The following is a 23,669-nucleotide window of genomic DNA, read 5'->3' on the forward strand; positions in this document are numbered from 1 at the left end:
AAATGTTTCACCATTCAAGTACCTTGGTCTTCACATAACGAGCATAATTAACAACGCAAACCGCATGTTAGGCTACCTTCGTCGCAACTTCTCTTCAGCCCCCCTTATCCCTAAAAACATTGCTCTATAAGTCTCTTGTGCGTTCGAAATTAGAATACTCTGCCTCCATATGGGATCCTAGCTCTGCCACACTAATTAATGCAATCGAACTTGTCCAAAATAATTATGCGCGTATCATTACTCGTAATTATTCCCGCACAGCGAGTATTAGTACAATAAAAAGAACACTCTTGCCTTACCTGCCCTTGCTTCACGCCGTAAAATCTTTCGTTTATCTTTATTTCACAAACTTTACTACGACCTGCCTTGTCTGCGTGGTGAATTTCTACCTCCTCCCACTTATATTTCATCTCAGATTGATCATCAACACATGATAGGCCTTACGTCATACCACACTAATCCTGCAGCCTTTCGTCTCCCGCACATCTGCTCAGTGGAACCACCTTCCTAGTGATTATACACATTCGCGATCACTTCCGATTTCGCTCTGCATTATGTTCCTTTTTTGACTCACAATAACACCATGTAGTTTCATATCAACCTGTGGACCTTGATGTAAACTCTCCCAACTCACTAGCTCTTGTATTATCAATCTGTTACATTTTAATTGAGTATCTTGATATACTGACCTTTGTTCACTGTTACTTATTACTGTTTTGTATTTTCTTTTCCCACTCCCCTCTGTAATGCCCAACGGGTCTTGAGGGCATAATAAATAAATAAATAAATTACACCCTGTTACCGAAAAACAGAAATCTGAAATAACTGAGTATAATGCCTCTACAAGCTGCACGCAATGACAAAAAAAAAGGCTTCTGGTAACAACGGCATGTCTTATCCTGGTACGACGACACGTGTGAATTTTTCTGAGCCGAAAAGGATAATGTATTTTTACTTATTCCGCATTTTAAGAGAGTATTTAGAAGAGGCGGTCCCGCCTCACATAACGACGGGACACGTAATCTGCACAGCTGGCCAAACGTTTAAGTAGGCGTCTGGATAAAAAGCCGATACTGGACTTTTAATTGTATATCTAGGACCTACATTCCTGTTTTCTTTACTTAACATTCGTTACTCTTATTTCCCCCACTAAAGTTTCAAAAGGATAGCTACGAAGGCATCTTCCATAGCGACAGACAAATCCTCCCGCTGACACCAACACGAAAACACAGTATATCACGCAGAAGGAAGCCAACAGGAAGCGGAGCGCAAAATAACACCTCGTTATATTGATATCTCGCAATCTCTTTTTTTTTTTTTTTTTTGTCTCTCTCTCTTTCACGAACGCGGCTTCATCAGACACGTCTTGCCTACACACACACAAAAAAAAAAAGAAAGAAAGAAAAGGAAAGAAAAAAGAGACGAAGAAAAAAACTGAAACCAGAATTTCAAAAGTAAAGGATGTACGTAACAAACTCAGACATCCGATCTACTTCATGAAGCAAGCATCGCCGACTGCAGGCCCCCCTTTTCTCTTTCTCTATTCGTTGCCTTTCGATACTTTTTTTTTTATTTAATGTCCTCGTTAGGGAACTGTTTCAAAGTACTCTCCCCTTATGAAGGGAACGACCGCGCAAAAACTGCCTGCAGTCATAAAAAGGCCACAAGTAGTTCGCGAAGGCTACATATCCCAAATGAGAAGACGGCGCAACAGACGAGTGCCTTCTTTGCGTCTATTGTTCTTTGCAGGCACTTGAAGGCCAGTAGCACAGCAGTGGCTTCTTTAGAAGAGCCTCGAGACAAAGTGTAATTGGCGGGAGAAACTCACGTCTATGTCGTTACTGTACTTGTGTTCCTTGGCGTGCGCCTCGGCCTCTTGGATTAAGGGCTAAAAAGAGAGAGAGAGAGAGAGAGAGGAGATAGAAATGGAAAAAGAGAGAGACGAGGAAGTAGTTGAAATAGAAAAGGATGAAGACGTAAGGAAGAACGAGGTGGAAGAAAAGGTGAGGTTAGAACAAAGAAACATAGGAGAAGGTTGAATATGACAAATGGAGGACAGATTGTTGAAACATAGTAGAGGAGGAGAATGATTATGGAAAGGACAGGCATACCGTAGAAGCGCAGAAGGAGGAGCAGCACGAAAGGGGAGGCAAGGACAAGGAAACGTAAAGGATGAGGAAGAAGGATGAGGAAGAAGGATGTGGAAGAAGGATGTGGAAGAAGGATGTGGAAGAAGGATGTGGAAGAAGGATGTGAAAGAAGGATGTGAAAGATGGTAGGGGTAGCAGAGGGGAGGTGTACCGAATAGAAAGGGTAAAGAGAAAGATGAAACGCAGTAGACGATGTAGGAGTAATGGTTTGACAAAGTGCAAGAGGGAAGGTTATAATAAGGTAACAGAGGGGAGGTGTACCGAAGAGAAAGGGTAAAGAGAAAGGTTAAATGCAGGAGGCGATGTAGGAGTAGTGGTTTGAACAAAAAATGATAGAATGAAATAAGAGAAGGAAATGGAGGAGGTTACATACAGGAAACACAGCAACAGACAGGACGGAAATGAAGCAATAGAAGGGAATGCATTATATAATGCGAGAACACGTGTGCAGAAGGCCAATACCATAACAGTAAATGTATGAACAACATGTAAATAAGACGTGGATGAATTAGAAGTAAAAAAGAGGAAAAAATGCAAGTAATAGGGATATATGGAAAGGGCGTGAGAACATTTATCCGGAAGGACGGAATAGGCGACAAGACATATGGAAGTTGAGAGAGTGGTGCCAGGTGATAAGAAAGACATTTTAACGGTGGCGGATGGAAGGTGAGAAGCAGATGTCAATAAACGAAGAGAAGAAAGTGGAGAGAGAGAAGTAAAAGCGAAAAGCAGTTCAAAAGGGAATCCAAAGACAAGAAGGTAGGGATGAACACGGAGAGTAAACAGGCAAGGAAACAAGAGGTAAAAGGAGGATGGAGCAAAAGGGAAGTAATGTTATAAGACGCTTTTACGACGGGTACCATAGATGTAAAGTAACAATCTCTTACCTTGAGGGATTCTATCTTTAAGGACACTAAATTGCCGAGGTCTCTTAGAATCTTCTCTGTAAGCTGAGCGATGTCTCTATAGTGAGCGTCGGCCTTGAATTCTTCAAAGTTCTGGAGGCATATTACGATCAAGGTCAATGCCACGTGGAATCGGAAGAGCAGACAATTATTACTCGAAGCTACACATCGTTCAGAAATCGTGACTTCAAAACTAATATCGACTTCATAATGATAACAAAGCGCCAATAAGGGGACGAGGAACACGTTACACGAAGAACAGAGGACCGCGCGCAACTAGCAACTAAGAACTTCTTTAATCGACACAGAAGGTAGGCATATATAGAGAGAATACCAATGCCCCCCACGGCAGCCGGATAACAAAATTTATGCGCCCACGACGCAGGTGACACCCAGCGTACCTTGATGTTATCTTGCATTTGTACATATCAATAAATCAATTCTCCTATGTCTACCCATTAGTCCACACCCAAACGATTCGAAGGAAAAAAAAAAAAACATGCGGGATACAAAGAGAGTGTATAACGAGAAGGTGTCATTTAATTCCTAAAAATAGGTTGCGCAACATAAAAATTTGGAACCGCCTGGGTAACGCTGGCAATTACTTTTGACACATATTACTGTAGCTCGCATTCGTGTCACGCATTAATTATGCTAATTTTCTTAACTGAACTCGAAAAATGGAAAGAAAGTACATATTTTTCTTTATGGGGAAATTCGCCATATGAGGTGCGGCCCACTGCCCCCTCTACCGAATTATAAGTAATTCAATGCGATGTCTGTAACTGTAAACATTTAAATCTTAGCTTGGCAAATTTTCGATTTCAATTAACAGAATTAGCTGAATTAGTGCGTGACACGAATAAAACCGATGATAGTGTGTGAAAAAAAAAATACTTACGTGTGTTACCCAGGACGTTTGATTTTTTTTAGATCAACCAATGTTCGCAGTTGGGGTATCTGGCATGGGCTGAAACTACTCATAACGTTCACAAGAAAGACGAGACTATTTCTCCTCATTTTTTTTTTCGTTACAAACGAAACAAACAAGCAAAGACGAGACGACACACGTCAATCATATCAATCAAACAATCACATCCGCTTCATATCAGACAGCGGATGTGTCATCTTGTCTTTCTTGCGTCGTCGTTATTTTGCGCTGCTAGAAAGAATAGTTTTTAGGTCACGTACCCCATTTGTGAGAATTAAATGACACTTTCTCGTTCGTTAGACACGCTGCGTAGAACAAATTTCCTTCTCTCGGGGTATGCCGGTGACGAAATCTGTTCACCGTCGTTTACATTTCACTGTGAAGTACACATTGAAGTACATTTTCAAACCAGTATACAAGCATTTCATCTTCATCGTGGAGACTCTTTTTTAACATTCTTCTTCGTGTGGTTCTTTCGTCCTTTTCTCCCCCATCCATCGTATCTGCTGATCCGGGAAAGGAAAATAAAGGACCGATTCCCGTTTTGCCTTATGGAAATTCAATTTCCGATCGGGGGCCAGATTTTCGGATGGAGAACAGGTGGAATGAATCTCGTTTTCTCTCTCACAGTTACCGGAAAGCTTTTTTTTTGTTATTATTTGTTGCTTTATTAGAGCAGAGATTTTTGCCGAGTAAGGCAGAGAAGGGAGAGTACGGGGTGGGAGGAACTTGATCTCATTCGCTGCCTTGAAGAGGGTACCGCGCTTTTGTATGTTTTAGCTCGTGGGGATCAAAGTTGAAGCAGAAGAAAAGCGGGAGTCAGAAAAACCATAAGGGGGTCTGGGCAATGGCAGCCTTTGAGAAGGAAAGTTTGGAGGAAAAAGATAAATGACTAAAATTTACGACACGGGGGCACTGAGAGACTCTCGCAATAAAAATTGCGCTTGGGAAGTTTCGTACGTTAAGGCTCACGAATTAATTTTATGGTAATTGAAATTATTAGCTGATATCGGGTTATGTTTACAAGTAATTAAGGCAAAAATTACGCTAGAAAAGAAAAACTTGTGAACTCAGTATAGCCATTCCTTTTTAAAATTTCACTCGTAAAATTTTGCTCTAAAAAAAATCCGATGCTTATAATGCCATGTCGCAAACTCTTCAACAGATCATGAAGTTCGCCGGTCTGCTTGGGCTCCTTTAGCCAATCAATCAAGTGACCTCAGTGACTCTTGCGTGAGTGCGGAAATGTGATCTGTGGGACTTCATCGCACTACATCAAATGTGGCCGACTGGATGAACTGCTAACCCGGCAGTTACGGCGCCTCCACACGTGTATAGTCGTGAAGAAGGAAAAGAAATCTAGTCCGTCAACTACATACGCCGTTGGAGATAAGGTGACGCAATAGCGCCGCAGGAGAAATAATGCAGCGCCACCATCAGTAGAGGAGCGCACTTTCTGGTGCAGCGGAGTGCCATGCGGTCAGTCAGTGCGGTCAGCAGAGTGAGCATTGTGCATTACATTATCTGGCACAGGAGGGAGCGTGACCTCTCTGTGTCCAACCATCCTATCTGCGGCGCAGTAATATTTCGAGAGCTGACGGACTAGATTTCTTTTCCTTCTTAAGTTGAACGCGACTGTTGTCATAGAACACACTTGCTATGTGTTGCGTCATGTGCGTGTGTATATATCTCATCTCCTTCATCGCTGTCCCACTTATACAGGGTGTTTGCTCTAACGTGTCCAGAAATTTTATTTAAAGCGAGCGATAAAAGAGAAACGATCGCTACTTTTCAGCTACTTGACTAAGAAACAGGTGCTACTAGTGAAGCAGTGCCTGTTTCTTACTCAAGTAGCAGAAATGTACCACTTGCTTTTCTTTTATGGCTCGCTTTAAATATAATTTCGGGACACGTTACAGCAAGCACCCTGTATACAGGTTGTCCAAGCTAACATGCGCCGGGGTATTAAAAAAAAACACGGTGCGTCATAAGCGAATAAAAACTGCAGAATACTGCGAGCGGTCCCGTGCTGTAATCGCCTACATGGTGTCATGTTTTTCATGGTGTCTGATTAATTAATTAGGCGCGATTATTAGTTTTAGGGACGAGATGTGAATTGGAAATTTGCAGAGCGTGTGCGCCTTGCGTGGAGATTTTTTTTTTTTTTTTTCCTGGTCAGAAAGGCCGCTAAGCGAAATTTGAGAGTGTACCACGTGACACGAATCGAGCGCACCTACGCACGCACCTCGATTTCGGAGCTCTCATGCGTGCAGAAGAACTACTACATCCGTTATCTTCCGAGAAGCGACCTTCAGGTAAGAGCTCACCTACCAGGAAGAAAAAAAAAGTCCACGGAAGACGTACACTGCAGGAAACAATTGCGATGGGTGTTTCTCCGACACGTTCTTCAACTTCCCAATTTACATCTCGGCCCTAAGACGAATAACTAGAAAGTTAGCTAATTAATTGCGCCAAATTAATTAATCAGACGCAATGAAAAAAAATACAGGCGATTAGAGCACGCGACTCCTCGCAATATTCTGCAGATTTCATTCGTTTATAACGCACCGTGTTTTTTAGACCCTGGTGCACGTTAGCTGGACACCCTGTATTAGCCCACATACACTGAGGTAGGGTATCGCAATTCGTAGGGTATTCCTGCTGTGGAACACACCTCATCCCATCGTCACGCATGTAGCTGCTATTGTTGTCGTTGTTGTTGTTTGTCGTAAGCTCGCCATGTCGCCTTGTCTACACACTGCTCCAAAATTGTTGATACACATACATGACTGATTTAATTCTCATTTATTATACTCCCTACCACTAATGGACGTCGTACAAAATATGAGCATGTCGTAAAAGCAAAATTGGCAGGAAATTGATACTCACTTCTTTAATCTCGGTGTAATTTGACGCAAATAAACTTTGATTGGAAATTTCTGTGCCAAACCGCCATGCCCAGTTGCGAACACTGCAAAGACAAAACGTAAAATTATACATAAGCAAGCTGGAACAAGGCACACTGTTATAGAAGTCGTCGGACCTTGCCCTGTCGTGTCTAACAACTCTAAATTTTTCTATCTCGTTTAATCTAATCTAGTCTACATCAGCGTGAGCTTATCAGCGGCTCATTTCGACAACGAAAACGCATGGCAGAACAGTGAAAATTCTTTCGGCGAAAGGATAAGCATTCGCTTAACCTGCAACAGTCGTTCCTGCTACTATGCACATCATGCCGGAAGAAAAAAAATTATGAACGAGAAGTTCGGCAGCCTGGAACTAAGCTTCTGGAATAGTAGAATTAGGTGCCCCTCATTTTGCAGCACATAAATGAATTACACGGCGTTACATACTATGCAGCAGAAGCCTGATGTCGGGAACCGGTGATGTTTCGAATAGGGACTGCTCTGCTGTAGTTTGATCGGATGGCTGGATTTTAGACTTTTCGATAGCGTCACACAGTTCATTTGCATGCTTCATTGCGTTCATTGTGAATTATGTGAATTGTGAATGAGATAATGAAAGTAGTCACGGATAAAAATCTCTCTATCTCCTTTTTTTTTTTCCTTCTTCTTCTTCTTCTTTTTTACCGGGACAACTGTTAAGGGCTGACTTTCGCGAAGATCCTGTCCGTACGTCGCATCTTCGAAATCCCTTCTCTCCCTTGGCGCGAGATGAAGAGCAGGAACGAAAAAAGGCGCGCGATGCAGATTGGTCATTTCGGAGAGTCACGTTGGCTGTGATGTTGGGACCACGCGCTTCAGAGAAAAAGTGTGAAGCGGCAGTGCGGTTGCCGCTTCACATGTCAGGGTGTTAAGGCGAGTTCCCACATATAGCGCTTCGCTCTACCGGCTTCTCGTCCCCCACGGCAGCGGCGGAGACGGTATTGCGTGTGTGTGTGCTGTGGTGAATAGCGGCATTATTAGCGGTCCTAGAACCTATCTGCGCACGAAAGAATATCTTGCTGCGGAACACAATCGACAGGGCGAACCATGCGACAGGCGAGCACAACAACAGCTCTATCGTTGTCGTTAATATGATGGCACTGTAACTTATACCATATCATATCATATATATGTAATCATATCTGCCAGTTTCTCTTTGTTTTGTTTCTTTTTTTCTTTCTTTTTTTTTTCTGCGGGACATTACCCGGAAGGTGAACCAGTAATTCAGCTCGTCATTTCGGTTTCTCACCTATAACCTCTATCGCAAGCCTATGCAAGGCGTATGACGTACTATTAGTACGGAAGCAACAAACAGATAAAAAAAAACGGAGCGAATGTTGTTATTATTGCTGTGACACTGAACATGGCAGCAAAAGTGTCCCGTGCCATTAAAAACGAAACTGTAGCAGTCCACTGCACAGTTCTTGCGGGGACAGCTACAATAATGCTCTTCTAAAAGTATGCATCCATTAATTCAGAAAAGACAGAAAGAAAAATAAAAGAGAGAGAGAGAGAGAAAATAAGGACAAAGTTTGCGGTGTTCTAAGTAAATCGACAAAATCATCAGCTTATATGTATCAGAATAGGGCAACATGGCGGTCTCAGGAAAATTGTATTCGGGTGCCACTAGGGGAGCTATTGGTTCAGAAATCGAAGCGATGTCCCATATGGGTGGTCATCGGTAGCGTCCCTAGCGGTACCTGCACACAACTCTCCTGAGAACGCCATGTTGCCCTATCTGATGTTTTCGTCGCCTTTGTTTATTTTGCACGCTGAGTATGGCTTTCAGGATTTCTCTGTAGCTTTCGCACGCAAAAATGCCCCGTCGTGCGCCACCGGAAGTTCGTCAGGTAAGCAGACCACGAGTTGTACGTGTGCAAATGCCACTCGAGTTTATCTGCACGCACCCTGTAAATGTCGTTAAATTTCTCTGACAGGTAAAGCCGGCATTTACAGGCGATGACTGCGCAGCCGTCATCACCTCTATGGCGAATCTATGGAGCAGCCGGCATTCAGGTTGCCGTTTTTTTTTGTTTTTTTTTTCATTCACAGCACGCACAAAGTGAGTTTAACTTGCTTTCACTTCTCTACTGTTCGTCAGAAAACGAGCACACACCGTATTCTTTCGTCACGACGTTTTCTCAGATGGACACGAAATACAGAGATACCACGTTATAACGAAGTGAACGAGACGGGGGGGAAATTCGATATAAGAGACAATTCGATCAAAACGGAAGTGTCAGAAGAGCAGTGACAGTGGCATCGGAAGCGTGCCGAAACACGGTGGGAACGGTGCGGAACGGGCATGCCAGACAGCAAACATGCCTTGGTGATGAGCATCACCTTCTCAATCTTTTAACCCAAGAGCATAGATTAAAAAAGAAGAAGAAGAAGAAAGAAAATGCTGTGGGATTTCACCAGCTCGCAGTTCGCACTAAACGGAGTCGGCTGGCTGGAGGCTTCGAATAATTCGGTTCGAAACGAATACATTCCGGCCGAGACATCGTGAAACTTCGAATAAAGCGATAATTCGAAATACGCAATTTCGTTATAGCGACGATATACTATATGTGTATAGGAGCACCAGGTGGGTTTCCCACGCCACTAATATTTTTCCCCCTTCCTACACCAAGTGCGAACGAACACCTGCGCACACAGATGGGATGCGCAGCTCTGGCGCAAATACGGGGCTAACCCTTAGCGCCAACGTGCGCTAGTGTTAGCGTTTGAAACGTCGATAGGCGCTGGCAGGCAGCCAGAATCATTGGTTCTGCGCCCCTTCCAATGAAATATGGCTGTGAACACAGGCTGGCCGTATTTCGATTCCACTCACTGTGTTTGTCTGCGCTCGCTTGCCAATGCGCAAAACGAAAAGGAACATGAATACTAGCCACATTTCGTCGTAGCGCTTCGGTTTTGGACGATGCTTACTTGAACGTGAGCAGATGATACATTGGGCAGGCTGAATGGTTCAATGGGGTTGTTGACTTCACGTGCAACTCCGCATGTGGAAGATTCATAATGTATATTTGTCTGAATTGTTAAAGTTGCTCTACTTCAGCAACTATTTGTGACACCGACATTTTATTTTGCTCTATACAAGTATCCATGCTGAAGGGTCAATATCGTCAAATTCAGATCATGTCAAATATTGTCAAATTCAGAAGATTCATATTTCCAAATATTGTGATATTAGTCTGAATTCTTCAGGTTGGACTACTTCAGCAACTATTTGAGACACCGATATCTTATTTTGCTCTATACAGGTACCCATGCTGCAGGGTCAATATTGTCAAATTCAGATCATGTCAAATCTTTTACTTCACTCTTTTATATTTTTTTACTTTACTTTACTCTTTACATTTTATTTTACTCCATACAAGTACTCATGCTGCAGGGTCAATAGCGATAGCTAGTAAACATGCCTGCAAAACAGAAAGGAATTACAATAACGTTCAATGCATGTACAACAAATATGTAACAAACATGTAAAAGACATACTATAGATATTAGATATACAGAGATTCCAACTATGTACTATCGTATCTTCTTGCGTGGACATTTGATATATCTGAGCTCGGATGGCAAAGTATTCCAGATTTTTTGGCCATAGCAAGCAATTAACAGTGTACCGTACACACTCTTAGGGCGATATGGCATATAATCATTAAGTGTGACACTTGTATTTTCCGATGGCATTGCTGAAAGGCAGATTTTTAACAACTATTGAACGGATCATCTGTACCTGACGTTCTCGGACAGCATCGAGGAAAGGCAAAACATTTAGCTTACGAAATTAGTTCAGCTGAAGAAACGTGAGTATTCAAAAAAGTTACACACACTGTCTTGCAAGGAACAAAGCATGACATAACATAACTGCAATGACAATTTCCTCGCAACGAAATTCCCCATTCATCATCTCAAATAAAGTCGTTGTTGTTGTTCCTCGCAAGTGTATCAACATGTGTTCTCCAAGTGAGAGAAGAATCCACATTATGATCTGTGAAAATTATGATAAGTTTTTTTTTTAATCCCGTGCTAGCGCCGCGAAGCAACTGCAGCTATGAGCGGCGTACAGATGTGGACAGATGGAGAGAGGACAGCAGGAAGGAGTGGGGGACAAGGGGGATCACAACGTTCATCGCTTCGTGATGCGTCGTCAAAATGGTCTCAGTGCTTTAATCTATGCATCGATGTGTCCCCGGTCACCTGAAAAGGAGAGAGAACACTGTCTTCGCTCCCCTTCGCGGAAGGACCAAAAGGAGGGTCGAACCCTGGCACTGATCAGCGAGTTCTTTCAATGCTGGCCTCAGACGAAGAAAGGCTAGTCACCATATTCCTCAGTTATACCCTTCCCAATACCGCTTATTCTTTACACACGAATTCTTCGAGTTATCGCTCAGTTCTGTAACACATCGTCCAGTCAACCAACAATGAACGCCCAGGAAGTGCGAGCGCAGTTATGGGCACAAGGACCGCAATGGTAGGAAGGTCATGCTGAATTGCGGCGGTCTTCTGCATGCAAATACGGATCCGCGCGCAGTATCTGCCAGTGATCGAGGATTGAGCACGCACCGTATATGTGCCCCGTACAATCCAGACAGTGACCGTGACACCCTTTTGTGTCCCACCAAAACGCCGCCAGCCACGCACCCTGCCAGACGGGTGACGCCCGCCAGCCAGCCCACGTCTGCGTCCTGTGCAGGAAATTTGCCTTGATCAGCATATCCGCCCTTCTTCATTGGAACGAGCTCATCTATCTCATTAGAGGCGTTCACAAGCTGCTGTTCCTGCTGCCGTTTTGCCAAACAACAACAACTTTATTTTCGACCTTGGAGAGTGGGGAGTTTCATGGCCGCAGGCGATACTCTACCCCATTGCTGGTTGGGATGGTGGGAATAAAATAACGAGCCCAATTGCTATGTCCGGAGCCGTTTTGCCAATTGCTATGCCCGGAGGGGTATGAGGCATCGTCATTGGAATTTTGACGGTTCGTATTACGAGTGACTCACGTGACAATATGTTCCGCTTACTTGTCTATATAGACTTCAAGAAAGAAAGAAAAGTAGTGTTAGTCTTTTTTGGGACAAGGTGCCTTGCTACTTCCATTAGTCTCTTTAGGGACTAAATGCGTGGAACTTTATGCGAAGCTTATGGGGAGTAAATTACGGGGATAAAGGAACAAAAAGGGGAGTATATATTGCAATCTAGGGGAATAAAAGCTGCAATTGCTTTGTAGCTTACTCCTTTTCTTCAAAGCAGCACAACGTGCGATTGAAAAAAATACGCTCTAAGATAAGGTAGAATTTTCTACACTTGCCGGTAATTGCGTCACGTCCACAATTATACCTTCTTGGGTATAGTGGCGTAGGGATAGAGATATCTTTAGTCGCGAAGGTTCGCACGAGCAGAAACATATGTGCTGACGACGAGGTCGTGAACCGGCGGTAATCACCAGTTTTTGAAAGAGCACAAGCAAGCCGTTCGCATGGTGCCACGACCTACTCTATACTATAGAGACCTGGACATATGGCGATCGCCTATGGGAGAGCCCGGTCATGGGTTATTTACGCTAGTGGCCGCTGCAAGCGCCACATAGCATTATTGGGGACAGGAAATAACATGTACACTATTATCATCATTTCTGTTGCTAAGCACGCGCTACCCTCTTCCGTACGTCTTCGTCGTTGTCAACACAGGCCACCATACATTGCCGTGGTTTCGACAAATCACGTGGTAACGAACAGTGGTAGCCAGCGCCAAATCCCATAGCGAAGCGGCGATTGCCAGAGCTACTACCCCGGTGCTGGGAGCTTTGCGGATGTCCAGGTCTTGCACCACGAGCTTCTCAACATGCTGTCATGTAATGTGGCAGAGCACGCTTTAAAGGCGAGTACCCAGTGTAGCTCCTGGTGGTTCTGTAATACGAGCGACCCCCTATTCTCTGGAGGCCCTTTGCTCCTAGGATTGATTTTAAGAAAACGCACCAGCGCTCCCGTGGCGTAGTGGTCAGGATGATCGCCTTCCACGCCGAGACTGGGAGATGACACGGGTTCGAATCCTGTCACCGGCTGTGCATGCTGTCTGAGGTTTTCCGTGGGTTTTCCGAAGACTTTCCAGACGAATGTTGGCACAGTTCCCCCTGAAGTCGGCCCAGGACGCATACTAACCCCCCTGTCCCCCACTCCTTCCTGCTGTCCTCTCTCCATCTGCCCACGTCTGTACGCCGCTCACAGCAACAGTTGCTTCGGGGCGCTAACACGGAATTAAAAAAAAAAAAGAAAACGCGCGCTTGAAATTGAAGTTCATCGTCCCTGCATTTTACAACTATGACAAAAAAAATAAAAAGAGCTGTCACAAAGAGAGAGTGCGAAAACAAAGTCTACGTGCACCAAACTACAAAAAAAAGAAAGAAATACACGCATCAAATACCCTTCCTCGTCTACCTATTTCTGATCATATCCCTGAGAACCAACGACATCAGAGTCCACATAATCTCTACGCGTACACACACTCGTGCAAGAGAATGCAGAGACCGAACACGTCGCTTCGGCACAGCTTTCATCCCCCCACTTGGCGCAACGCGCATACATCACATCCCTTAAACACGTGAAAAGCCATTTGGAACACGCTCCCCCCAGGACGGCCCCGCTCCATCCATTACCAGTTAGAGGCGTCGTTCCCCAGATGCATTGTAATATATCGCAATTAACCGACATTGATCTCTCATCAGCGTCTCCGGCTCTCTACGCCCTCGACCAATAAGCTGTGGTCGCTGCAGCGCTGTGGCCAATCGCGAAACTATGCAATTGTGGCGCTAGTTGGAGTTCAAAGTCTCGGGATAATGTCAGTATGTTTTTTTTTAATGTCGTGTTAGCGCCGCGAAGCAACTGTGGCTACGAGCGGCGTACAGATGTGGACAGATGTAGAGAGGACAGCAGGAAGGAGTGGGGGACAGGGGGTTTAGTATGCGTCCTGGGCCGACTTCAGTGGAACTGTGCCGACATTCGTCTGGAAAGTCTTCAAAAAACCGAGGGAAAACCTCAGAAAGCACAGAGCCGGTGATAGGATTCGAACCCACCACCTCCCAGCCATTGGCACGACCTTGGCTATTACCATCGAGCGGGACGCCGCAATGTCAGTAGCGGAATGTGTAATGTGTGGCAAAGTAAGTAAGACTTGCCCGCCGAACGATGAAGTTAATAGCGTGAAACCAAGCTGACGCGCCGTAGTGCACAAAAGGGAGTAGTTTTGGTCTTTCTGGGGAGTAAATGCGCAGAAGTTTGTTTATTGATTTATTTATTTCATTACTATGCCGTTGAAGGAGGGGGCACGACACAAGAGTCTCAAAATACAGATAATGTTTTATGCGAAGCTTTGGGACCATTTGCAATGCCGGGGTACTAAATTTCAGGTTCAGGGGAAAAAAAGGGGAGTAATTGTAATCTAGGAGAGTATAGACGCTGCGATTGCTGCCCAATTTGTTACTTTCTTTATCACAGCGTAGGTACTAAATCATACAAAAGTGTACTTCTAGTGCACAGAAGCATGAGCACCAGGATTCCATTTAGAAAATTAATGCCGTACTTTAACTCGTCACTTTTCTACGATAGAGAGCGCACGTTCATAATTGATTACGTAACGCCGCCGCGCAAGCATGCTGGTGAGCACTATCAGCTTGATCAGCCTATCAGCCGACGTATTTTTCCCGCGCCTTGCCCACCACAGCAAAATATACCCAAGCAGCACAATGTACTGAAAGTCGAGTGCAATAGGGGTGGACGGTATGTGTCTTATCGATGTTCCTTAGTTTCACGAGACTCTTCAAGGCATTCCACCTACCCGTCCACCCCTATTGCACCCGACTTTCAGTACATTTTGCTGCTTGGGTAACCTCGAACCGGTCTTCTCGTGACGGCACATGTTTGTAAACAGAGGAGCGTCTATGGACGAGCGGGAAATACACGTCGGCTGATAGGCTGATAAAGCTGATATATAGTGCCCACCTGCATATGCTTTGCGTGGCGGCGTTACCTAATCAATGACGTTTTGCGCGACCTGTAGGTGGCGCATCTTAACTCTAGCATGGCGGACGTATCCAGGTTGTCACTTAGTTTCGATTTTGAGATTTCTGAACTGCAATGTTGATTCTCGATGCGTTGAAGGCGAACGAGTATTAAACGCTGCTCATATACTTCTGGCAGGCGTAACCGAGTTGTCCAAAGAGAAGGCTATAGTTGTCGCGTATTATTTGCCAAGTTCCGGCGTGTTCGATCAACCACACTTCGTGAAGGTGAATTTCACGTTTACCGGTTGCGAGGCCGAAATAGCAAGCAGCGAGTGTCCTGTGCTGCAGGAATGTCAGAGACATGCAAGCACAGGATATCTGTGCTGATGCTCTCTTACAGATAAGATCTTCTAAGTGTGTAGCGCGTGTACGAATGTAGTTTAGAATTTACAGGGTAATGGTTGCCACATCCGTGCGTCACTGGTGCGCATGTTTTTGGGAAACCTTAACGAAACGTCGCATTCTTTCTGCATTCTTTCCGAAGTGACTGGACGCGTTGATTCAAATGCACAGTTACAAAACTGACTTGGTATATGTCCATAACTTAAAAACACGAGACTAGGGGACAAAAAAAACGATAAACACAGACCCTAGTCTCGGGCTTTTTAAGTTATGGATCGATACCACCAGCTCGCTTGCTATCTCTCTGTCCTCTCGTTTTTGGTATATGTTTCGCGCTATCCCCTGCGCTTCATTGCACATAATGGCTACTCAAGTATGAAAAATATTGTTGTGTTTTGCCTAGACTAGGTTTTGCTTCCCTTCCTGACGTGAGTTGCACAGAAGTGTGCTTCACAAAAAAAAAAAAAAAAAAAAGAGAAAGAACGTTCATCAAATATGTAGGCATTACCGCTCCAAGAGCTCTGCCATACACAAATGAGCATTGCTGGTGTAACAGGTTTGCTGAGTTTGACGATGAAAGATGAAAGTCACTGAAAAGGTTAGCCAGCTGTAGTGTTCGAACCCACATCTTCTGGATTACCGGTCCAGGGCTCTACCAATTGAGCTAAGCTAACACGCCTCTCCAGCGACTTTCGGGGTGCGTCAACTTGAGGCTTGTTTGTATCCGTCCCTTCTATGTTGTTCCAGCCTCAGAACACCAGTTTCTCTCTTGCTGATTTTGCGTCGCTCAATCCATCTATTCCGAGGATGCGTCAAAGTAGGCGGTATTCCATGTGTGGAAAGAAGAAAACGTGAAAAGACAAACTGCTGTCCCCTTGGCGTGCATAGTCGCATTGTGGCACAGAACAAAAGTCGTTTGGTTTTGTTTGCTGGTCGTTGTCTGCACTGTTTCCTTCATCCATGATTTCAACAGCAAAATACAGGTGCAGCTGAGCGACCCATGCGAAAAGCACCAAGTTCTCCGCAAGTGAAGGCGGGGTCGGCCGTGTGTACCTGGATCGACTAGTCCCGAGTTTCACCGCTGTGCGGCGTCGATTTGGCGAAAAACCGAATAGACGACCCCCTGTGTATACAAACACGTGACGTCACGAGAAGACCGGTTCGAGGTTATATTTTGCTGTGGTGGGCAAGAAGAGGGAAACGGCTGATAGGCCGAAAAGGCTGATAAGGGTGATAGGTGCCCACCAGCATGGTTTGCGCGGCGGCGAAACGTAATCGATGACGTATAGGGACGCAGGTCGTCTATAATCGCGCTGTCGATAATGAGAGAGGGTCAATGTAGGAAGTAAATTTCAGATGCAGCAACATACACTTCCAAACGCACTCGATAAATTCAAACTCACCACAGAACCGTTACGCGTACTACCCAAAAAGACGTTACAAGTTATGGTAAAGCAAACTATCTATTGGCCATGCATTGATGTGAATATGTGTGTGTATGTATATATGTATGTGCGTGTGTTTATATATACATAATGTTCGTGTGTATAACAATGTACATAAAAAGTGCTTTCGGGTTGTTACTGTTAAGTTCGTTTGCCTGCGCACTTTTTTTTTTCTTTTTAGTGTATCAATTACAGTTTCCATGTCTCTATATATAAGTTGTATGCCACTGATGCTACCAATAGTTGTGGGGAGCATGGAGCTTGTCAAGCTGTTCTGCACAGCTTTTTCCCCACCCTCCTCACATCTAACCCAATGTAAATACATGTATTCAAAACCGGAACTTGAATTTCAATAAATTAAATGAATTGAATTGAATTAAATAGGCATTTTTGGCAAACCATCGGTAAGGTTATCGTGCCTATCGGAACCAATCACAGTCTTGTGTGACTCAGAGCCTTATCCACTGATTGGTTCCCGTTGATACGGTTCGACGCAAGCCACGTTATCAACGGTTTGCTAAAACTCTCTGACGTTGAAGTAAACGTAAAATGCAAGCGAGAGACGAAAAACAAGGAACTGCAAGAAATACATAGAACAACAGACGTTAAATATATGCTTTCCAATATTCCTCGTTCTTACAATACGAAGGACACCAAATACATGATGACTTTATCATGGGGTGTTTCACCGCTTAAAATGGTTATTCGTCATAAAAACCTAACAGATAAACATAGAAGACGGCTATCTTCATCTATATAAACCTCTGTTACCAGCTTTACAGCAAAGGGAGTAATGGACGCATAGAAAACAGGCACATCGCTGCAGGCTTCGCCGCCAGTGAGGCAGCGCGGGAGAGGTCACGTGCTTATGACTACCAATGGGAGTGCCCATAGCCATCGCTTCTCTGACACCAGAGCTTGACGCGTACGTGTGGTCAACAGCCTATACAGGGTGTGTCACCTAACGTGAAAAAAAAAATCGTGCCAAAAAACCTACTTTTCTTAACACTATGGGGCCAACGCTATTTATCTCGGGAGAGATTTTGTCACGATTTCTGAGCACTTTTATCAAATTTAATTCGCAAGAAATTGAAATTTCCTAACTGAAGTCCGAAATTGGCCAAGTCAACTTCGCGTGTGCTTATTTCTTTCTTTCGTTCTTTTCTCTCTTTTTTTTTAATACTCCGGCGTGCAGTCGTGCAACGTCATGTCTTTTCGCGCCATGGGTACTATCCTGCGCCAAGATATTCCTACAAGATATTCCGTAGCAGACAACAGTACCAATGGTGTCGTCTGCTGTCTGCTGATATTCCGCTGCCATGCGATGCTCGACACAAGACTCGGCGACCTTTTATTTTTTTCCTTTCTGTTTACTAGAATATTCCGTGGGGATATCGCTGACGTGAATACACGCTTACAGTACAAATCCGCTCTATTTTATTTCTTCCGGCGATTATATGCTCTGGAGCAAGACGAGACAAAACTAAACAAACAAGCACACACATTACCATCGTAAACCATTCAACTGGTCGAGCTAAAAGAGGGGTCGTTTTAATTCGGAACCAAACGAAGTTTTCTGAAAGAAGAATGCGTCACTCGCAGGCATTGTCTGACAGCGACCAACTTCCCATTTAGAGGAGAAGGAAGAACTCGAAGAAAGTTTGGAAGATCGAATGGCGAGCCATTAGTGCTTCCGACAATGGTGCTGACAAGAAGAAGAACCGCCGTGCTGGAGAACGACTTTTGGATGGTGTACGCTGGTTTAAATGAGCGCTTTTATTATATCAGCGCCGATTCAACGTAACCAGTAATAACTCGAGCCTCGCAATATCGGACTGGACTTGACACGTATGTGCTGTGAGATGTCACACGTGTGTCCTTACCGATTCTTTTTTTTTTTTTTTCTTCCAGACCCATACTACAAAATTGTACTTGTTCTTGCGGAAGTAAGAAGCGTGGCTTCGACAAAATTACATTTACAAGTATTTCCTTAATGCTTTGTTGACATAAGTAAGTGCCGAATACTTCATCTGATTCTGAACTGATTTGTAACGCGTATGCCGACTTCGCATGTATCGCGACCAAAGGTACTCGAGGATGACTTCCGTTTGGCACCGACAGGCACACTAACTAACAGAGCACCCGGTGGTGTATCGTCTGAGCCCTGTGTGTATAATATTTTCATAACTTTTCGAAGCGTGACTTCAAGCGTGCTCGCCATGGTCTTCAAAAGATGTCTTTGTTCCTCATTTCACTTTTTCCTCTGTCTAACGGCAGTACTACAGTATTTCATTTCAGCCCTTCAGAGTCCGAAGACCACCCTGTGCAATATCACCAGTCTTTTTTTTTTTTTTCTCTCTCTCTCTCTCATGACTGTAGAACAAGCGTATGAATCTACGATACACAATGAATGAATCTACAACTCGTTTACGATCGTGCGAACTGGAAAGAGCTTACGTAATCAGCAATTCAAAAAGGAATTGCGTGCCGCGGACACACAAAAGCGGAAAGTAGAGTCAAATTCGATATCTAGCACGACGCTCTTTGAATGTAAAGTCGATTGTTCCTAAAAGCATCAGGTAATTAATTCGCGTCCAGCAAACAATGGCGGTAATTTTGTGCAACGTCCGCCTGTTGAAACAATTGAGACGCCACTTATAGCACTCCCTCTATATAAATGGAATCAGGAAGCCGGAAGGAACCGACGGGTGTTCATCAGGATAGAAACACAAAGCACAGCTTGGGAGACACTGTTTGACTCGAGGGATAGCATCTGTTTTTACGTCCTGTCATAGCTCTACACCGTAACTGTTTTCTTTCAGCTTGAAAAAGGGGTGTCTTTGTAAATAAACATTCCTTTTTACTACGCTGGCTCAACTGAAAAGTGTGATAACAGTGTTGAAAAAGGTGCTTGCAAAGCGCTTATATGAAACGGTGTCTTCAATGGGATACACCCTCTGACATTGTGCTTTCTGTTAAGCGTGCCCTTTGAAATGGTGCATTTTAGTTAAATACAACACTCAGAAGGGTGGGAGGGTGTGAAACTATGAACTAGAGATGGGACATTTCCAGTATTTTCCGAATCTGAATCCGAATTCAAGGAAGGTTCCGCGAATCCACGAATCTTATTAATCTCGAATCTTTCGAATCCTTGCTTTAAAAAAAAAGAAAAAAAAAGATTTTAGAAAGCCAGGGGGGAAAACACTTCTACTGAAAAGTGTTTTGAAGCAGAATTTGACATCTTTGTTTAATGAAAAACAAATTAAAATAATAGTTCACTCTCAGGATAAAACACACCCATATACTTCTTAGATGTAATTTATTTAACATGTTGTTCTTCGACTACAGCAAATACATAAAACTCTCGAGCCTGAATTCTTTCCATAAAACTGAGAAACAATCAAAGACAAAACCGTGTTACTTTTAAACTTGTAATGTAAGAGTTCGTGCCTGAACTCTTGCAGTCCAGAGCAATGTAAATAAATGTAATGTGTAATGTATGCGTGTGTGTGTGTAATGTGTGTGTTTGTAATGTGTAAATGTGTGTCTGTAATGTAATGTGAAATCCGTCTAGTAAATCTCTCCCACACACAATGAACAGACAAGAAAACACCAGCCGGTCAATCAGGCTTTCGGAGGACACCGGAGGCGCCAATTAAAAAGAATCAAACAAACGTGATTGGTGGATTCGAAAGATTCGCCGTTTTGGGCTAGCATTCGGATTCCCGAATCTCGAATCCCTGCATAGGATTGGAGGATTGGCGGATTCGGTTGGCCCATCCCTACTATGAACCATAAAGTGTGCCACACGACAAGCCATATAGATCCGAAAGATGTAAAAAAAAAATACTGTGTATAGGAGACGAGGATAAGTGCAGTCTGATGTCTGTGCGGCACGCCATTTCACGGGTATACGACCTAGAGACACGGAGAAACAGGGACGACAGACAGGACATGTTCTCAAACGCAACGTCATTCTAGTATTTGTGAAACCCTACTTTATAATGCAAAAATCAAAAATAAAAACAAGTGTAGCTGCGTTTGAGAAATTGCCCTGCGTCGGTCTTAATTGTTTTGCATCTCTGGGTTGCTCACAGTTGCCCACATTCCCACAGTTGCTTCGCAGCGCTGACACGGAATAACAAATAAAAAAAAAACTTCGCGAAGTACTTTCAGTGCTCGGTAAATCATGGCGTGACGTGACAGCCGTCTTAAGTGATTCGGCCAAATACATGCAGCTAGCGGATGGTGAAGGATGTTAACGAGGTAGAAGCGATGCACAAAGGACGTACAGCTTAGGACAAAAGGAACGCCGGAGTGTCACAGTTCTCAATTGGAGCGACATCCTATAGCAGCAAACAGGAGCGGACACACAAACTGAGAGATGGCTAGAACAGCCGTCCCCCCGTTTCTTATTCTATCCCTTCCTGATGTCTAGCAGGGGGCCGCTCTGATGAAGGAATACGTCAGAGCCGTGTTCCGTAAACTTTTCTCCCAGCGCTGTACCTCACTTGACTCACGCAGCAGTGGGGAATCGATCACGTCAGAATGAGTAAGCGACCTACAGCAGGTTGTCGTTAAGTTAGTGGCCTCTTCAAACACAGCAATCGACAGTACCAGTATACTACCGGGAGCCCTGCATTGTCAATTGGATAGCACCCTCTCGGATAACAACACTCAGACGCTAAAGAGCCCCGCAGTTGTAGCTCAGCGGTGGTATACAGCTTTCACGAGTCCCTAAAGGTGACTCTTGAAATGTGGGATTGCCTTACAGAATTTGCTGAGAGGCACAGTGGAGGCAAAGTAGAAGCTGAGAGGAAGGAGCCGTATGGAAAGGGCACACTGAAATACTGAAACCAATCACAGGTGTTCGGCAATAGCTTGAGTGTGAGGAGGTGTTGCTCCCACAGTGCTACCACCTTGTCAGCGTAAAACTTCAAGAAGCGCTCTCCAACATCAAAAGCAATGTAGGGACCAGTGAGAAGGAACGTCTGATCTTGCCGATGCCACCAAAGGACGTACGGATGACTGCAAAGGCGACCTGTCACGCCTTTTGCGATCACTTGTTCAACAAGTGGCAGGGAACCACTAGCAGAAACTTGCCAGCCCTTCATCTTCTCAACGACAAGTGACTTTTGAAGACTGCAAGGGACCGTTTGCCCTATAGTCACGAACTGCAGTGAGGAACTGAAATCAGAGTTCGGACAATACATGCGTGAAGATCCTCCTTCGAGTGGCCACTTTGTGGCGCTTGACTAGTGGAAGTCAGCATCAGCAGATAGGAATATAATGCTTGCCTGTGCGGCCCTATCATTAATCAGTCTCCCTAATGGGAGTTGCGACGTAGAGAACAGCTTCAGAGAGCTGCGGTACATGCAGAGCACGTTGGTAACATCAATGGATGATGAACACCTGAAGGCACAACTTACACTTTTGGTGGAAAAGTAATAACTGGTACTGCATATCTGCACCACATCAAGGTGAGGAAAAAATGTCAACGAAAAAAAAAAAACCGAATAAAGATATTTCCCACGATTTCACAATTTTGATGAGGTGTTGATGTTTTATTGCGCATAAGCGACTATGACCGTGATGCGCCAAACAATGGTGAAAATTGCGACTCATTCAAAGTAAAATGATTATGTTCAAAACAATGCATTATGTAACGTCTAGAATAAAATTCGACATGATGCAGTAAAACTTTGCATAAGGTTACGTATCATTCAAAACGTCAATGTCTGGAAAAAAAAAATTTCACCGTGTTTTCATGTCCACAAAATAGCACCCAATTTTTACATCCCGATTTTCAAAAGAAGTAAAGCCCGAAAACATCCGGCCCTAAGTGCGCACAAGCCTGTCCGCGCCCTTTCCTTTCACTCGAGCCACTTGCATTGCCGCGCAAAGTCGTTTAAATCGACGATTTGTAGCTAGTCTTAAAGATAGCAAGATGAACGGTGTTGCGAGAGCCAGATACGAGGTAGCAGCTGGAAAACAACCAAGCCAAGGATATTACGTAAATGGACAGAGTTAACGTTAAAGGCATCAACGCCCAGGGATAATGAATAAGGCAGCCGTCGTTGAAGCAGGACAACGGCGGCGGCACCCAAAGCTGTACTTGTTTATTGTTGGTCATTGTTGATTCATGTTTGCCCTTGTACTTAGCCATTTGTTGCACTTGTGTGTACTTAGCCGTTGCAATTTAGACACGTTGGTTGCGAGACGCAAAAGTCGATACCTTATATTTTTGTGCAAATCCGTTCATGGCATTTTCGATAGCCCGTGCTTCATTGAATCAATGAGTTTTCATGTACCAATGCGAACTTTCCGTCGGTGTCGTGTTCTTAATGTTCCAAGATTTAGCTCACTGAGTCTCCTGGCCCGTGTGCAGCATCTTTATAATAATGAAATTAGTGACATTGACGTTTTTGATTGTACAATGTTTCAATAATTAATTTTCCACTCTTTTGTACTAGCCATTGTACCATATTAGACGGCCATCGCGCTATTTATGGACAAGCTAATAAAACTAAACGCAACGTGTCTCTGTGTCAGTGAAAAAGTGTAGGAGAGGTATGGTTGTTGGAGAAAATGCTAAGTCTAAGAGTGGGTTCCACAAGTGCAGGTGCACTATGGACGGTACGTCCGATGTGCGGTAGGTATATGGTTACTTCCCTGGAACACGAACGTGTCCGAGATCGAAGTACTATGGCAGCATCCGCATCAGGCATCGAAAGGGCGTACGATAAGGTCAACTCCAGCCACGCAAGATTCGGTATCCAAGGGCAACCCGAACGCTAGATCGCAGACTATATACGAGGAAGATGAGAGCTGAAAGAGGATTGCGACATACACAGCCATGTTCTCTGAAGCGGAGTTGCGTAGG

General features: G+C 44.2%; 1 protein-coding gene across 1 annotated transcript in view; it reads right to left on the reverse strand.

Moving 5' to 3' along the window:
* The window catches only part of LOC135399059 (voltage-dependent calcium channel subunit alpha-2/delta-3-like), a 93,392-nt gene that overhangs the window by 36,337 nt on the left and 33,386 nt on the right, over positions 1-23,669 (reverse strand). The window contains exons 2-4 of the mRNA XM_064630726.1: positions 6,876-6,957; positions 3,038-3,148; positions 1,829-1,888 (exon numbers count right to left, since the gene is read on the reverse strand). Coding sequence (XP_064486796.1) covers positions 1,829-1,888; positions 3,038-3,148; positions 6,876-6,957 — 253 coding nt within the window. The remainder of the gene's footprint in view (positions 1-1,828; positions 1,889-3,037; positions 3,149-6,875; positions 6,958-23,669) is intronic.

Source organism: Ornithodoros turicata, chromosome 6, assembly GCF_037126465.1.
Source record: "Ornithodoros turicata isolate Travis chromosome 6, ASM3712646v1, whole genome shotgun sequence".
NCBI lineage: Eukaryota > Metazoa > Arthropoda > Arachnida > Ixodida > Argasidae > Ornithodoros > Ornithodoros turicata.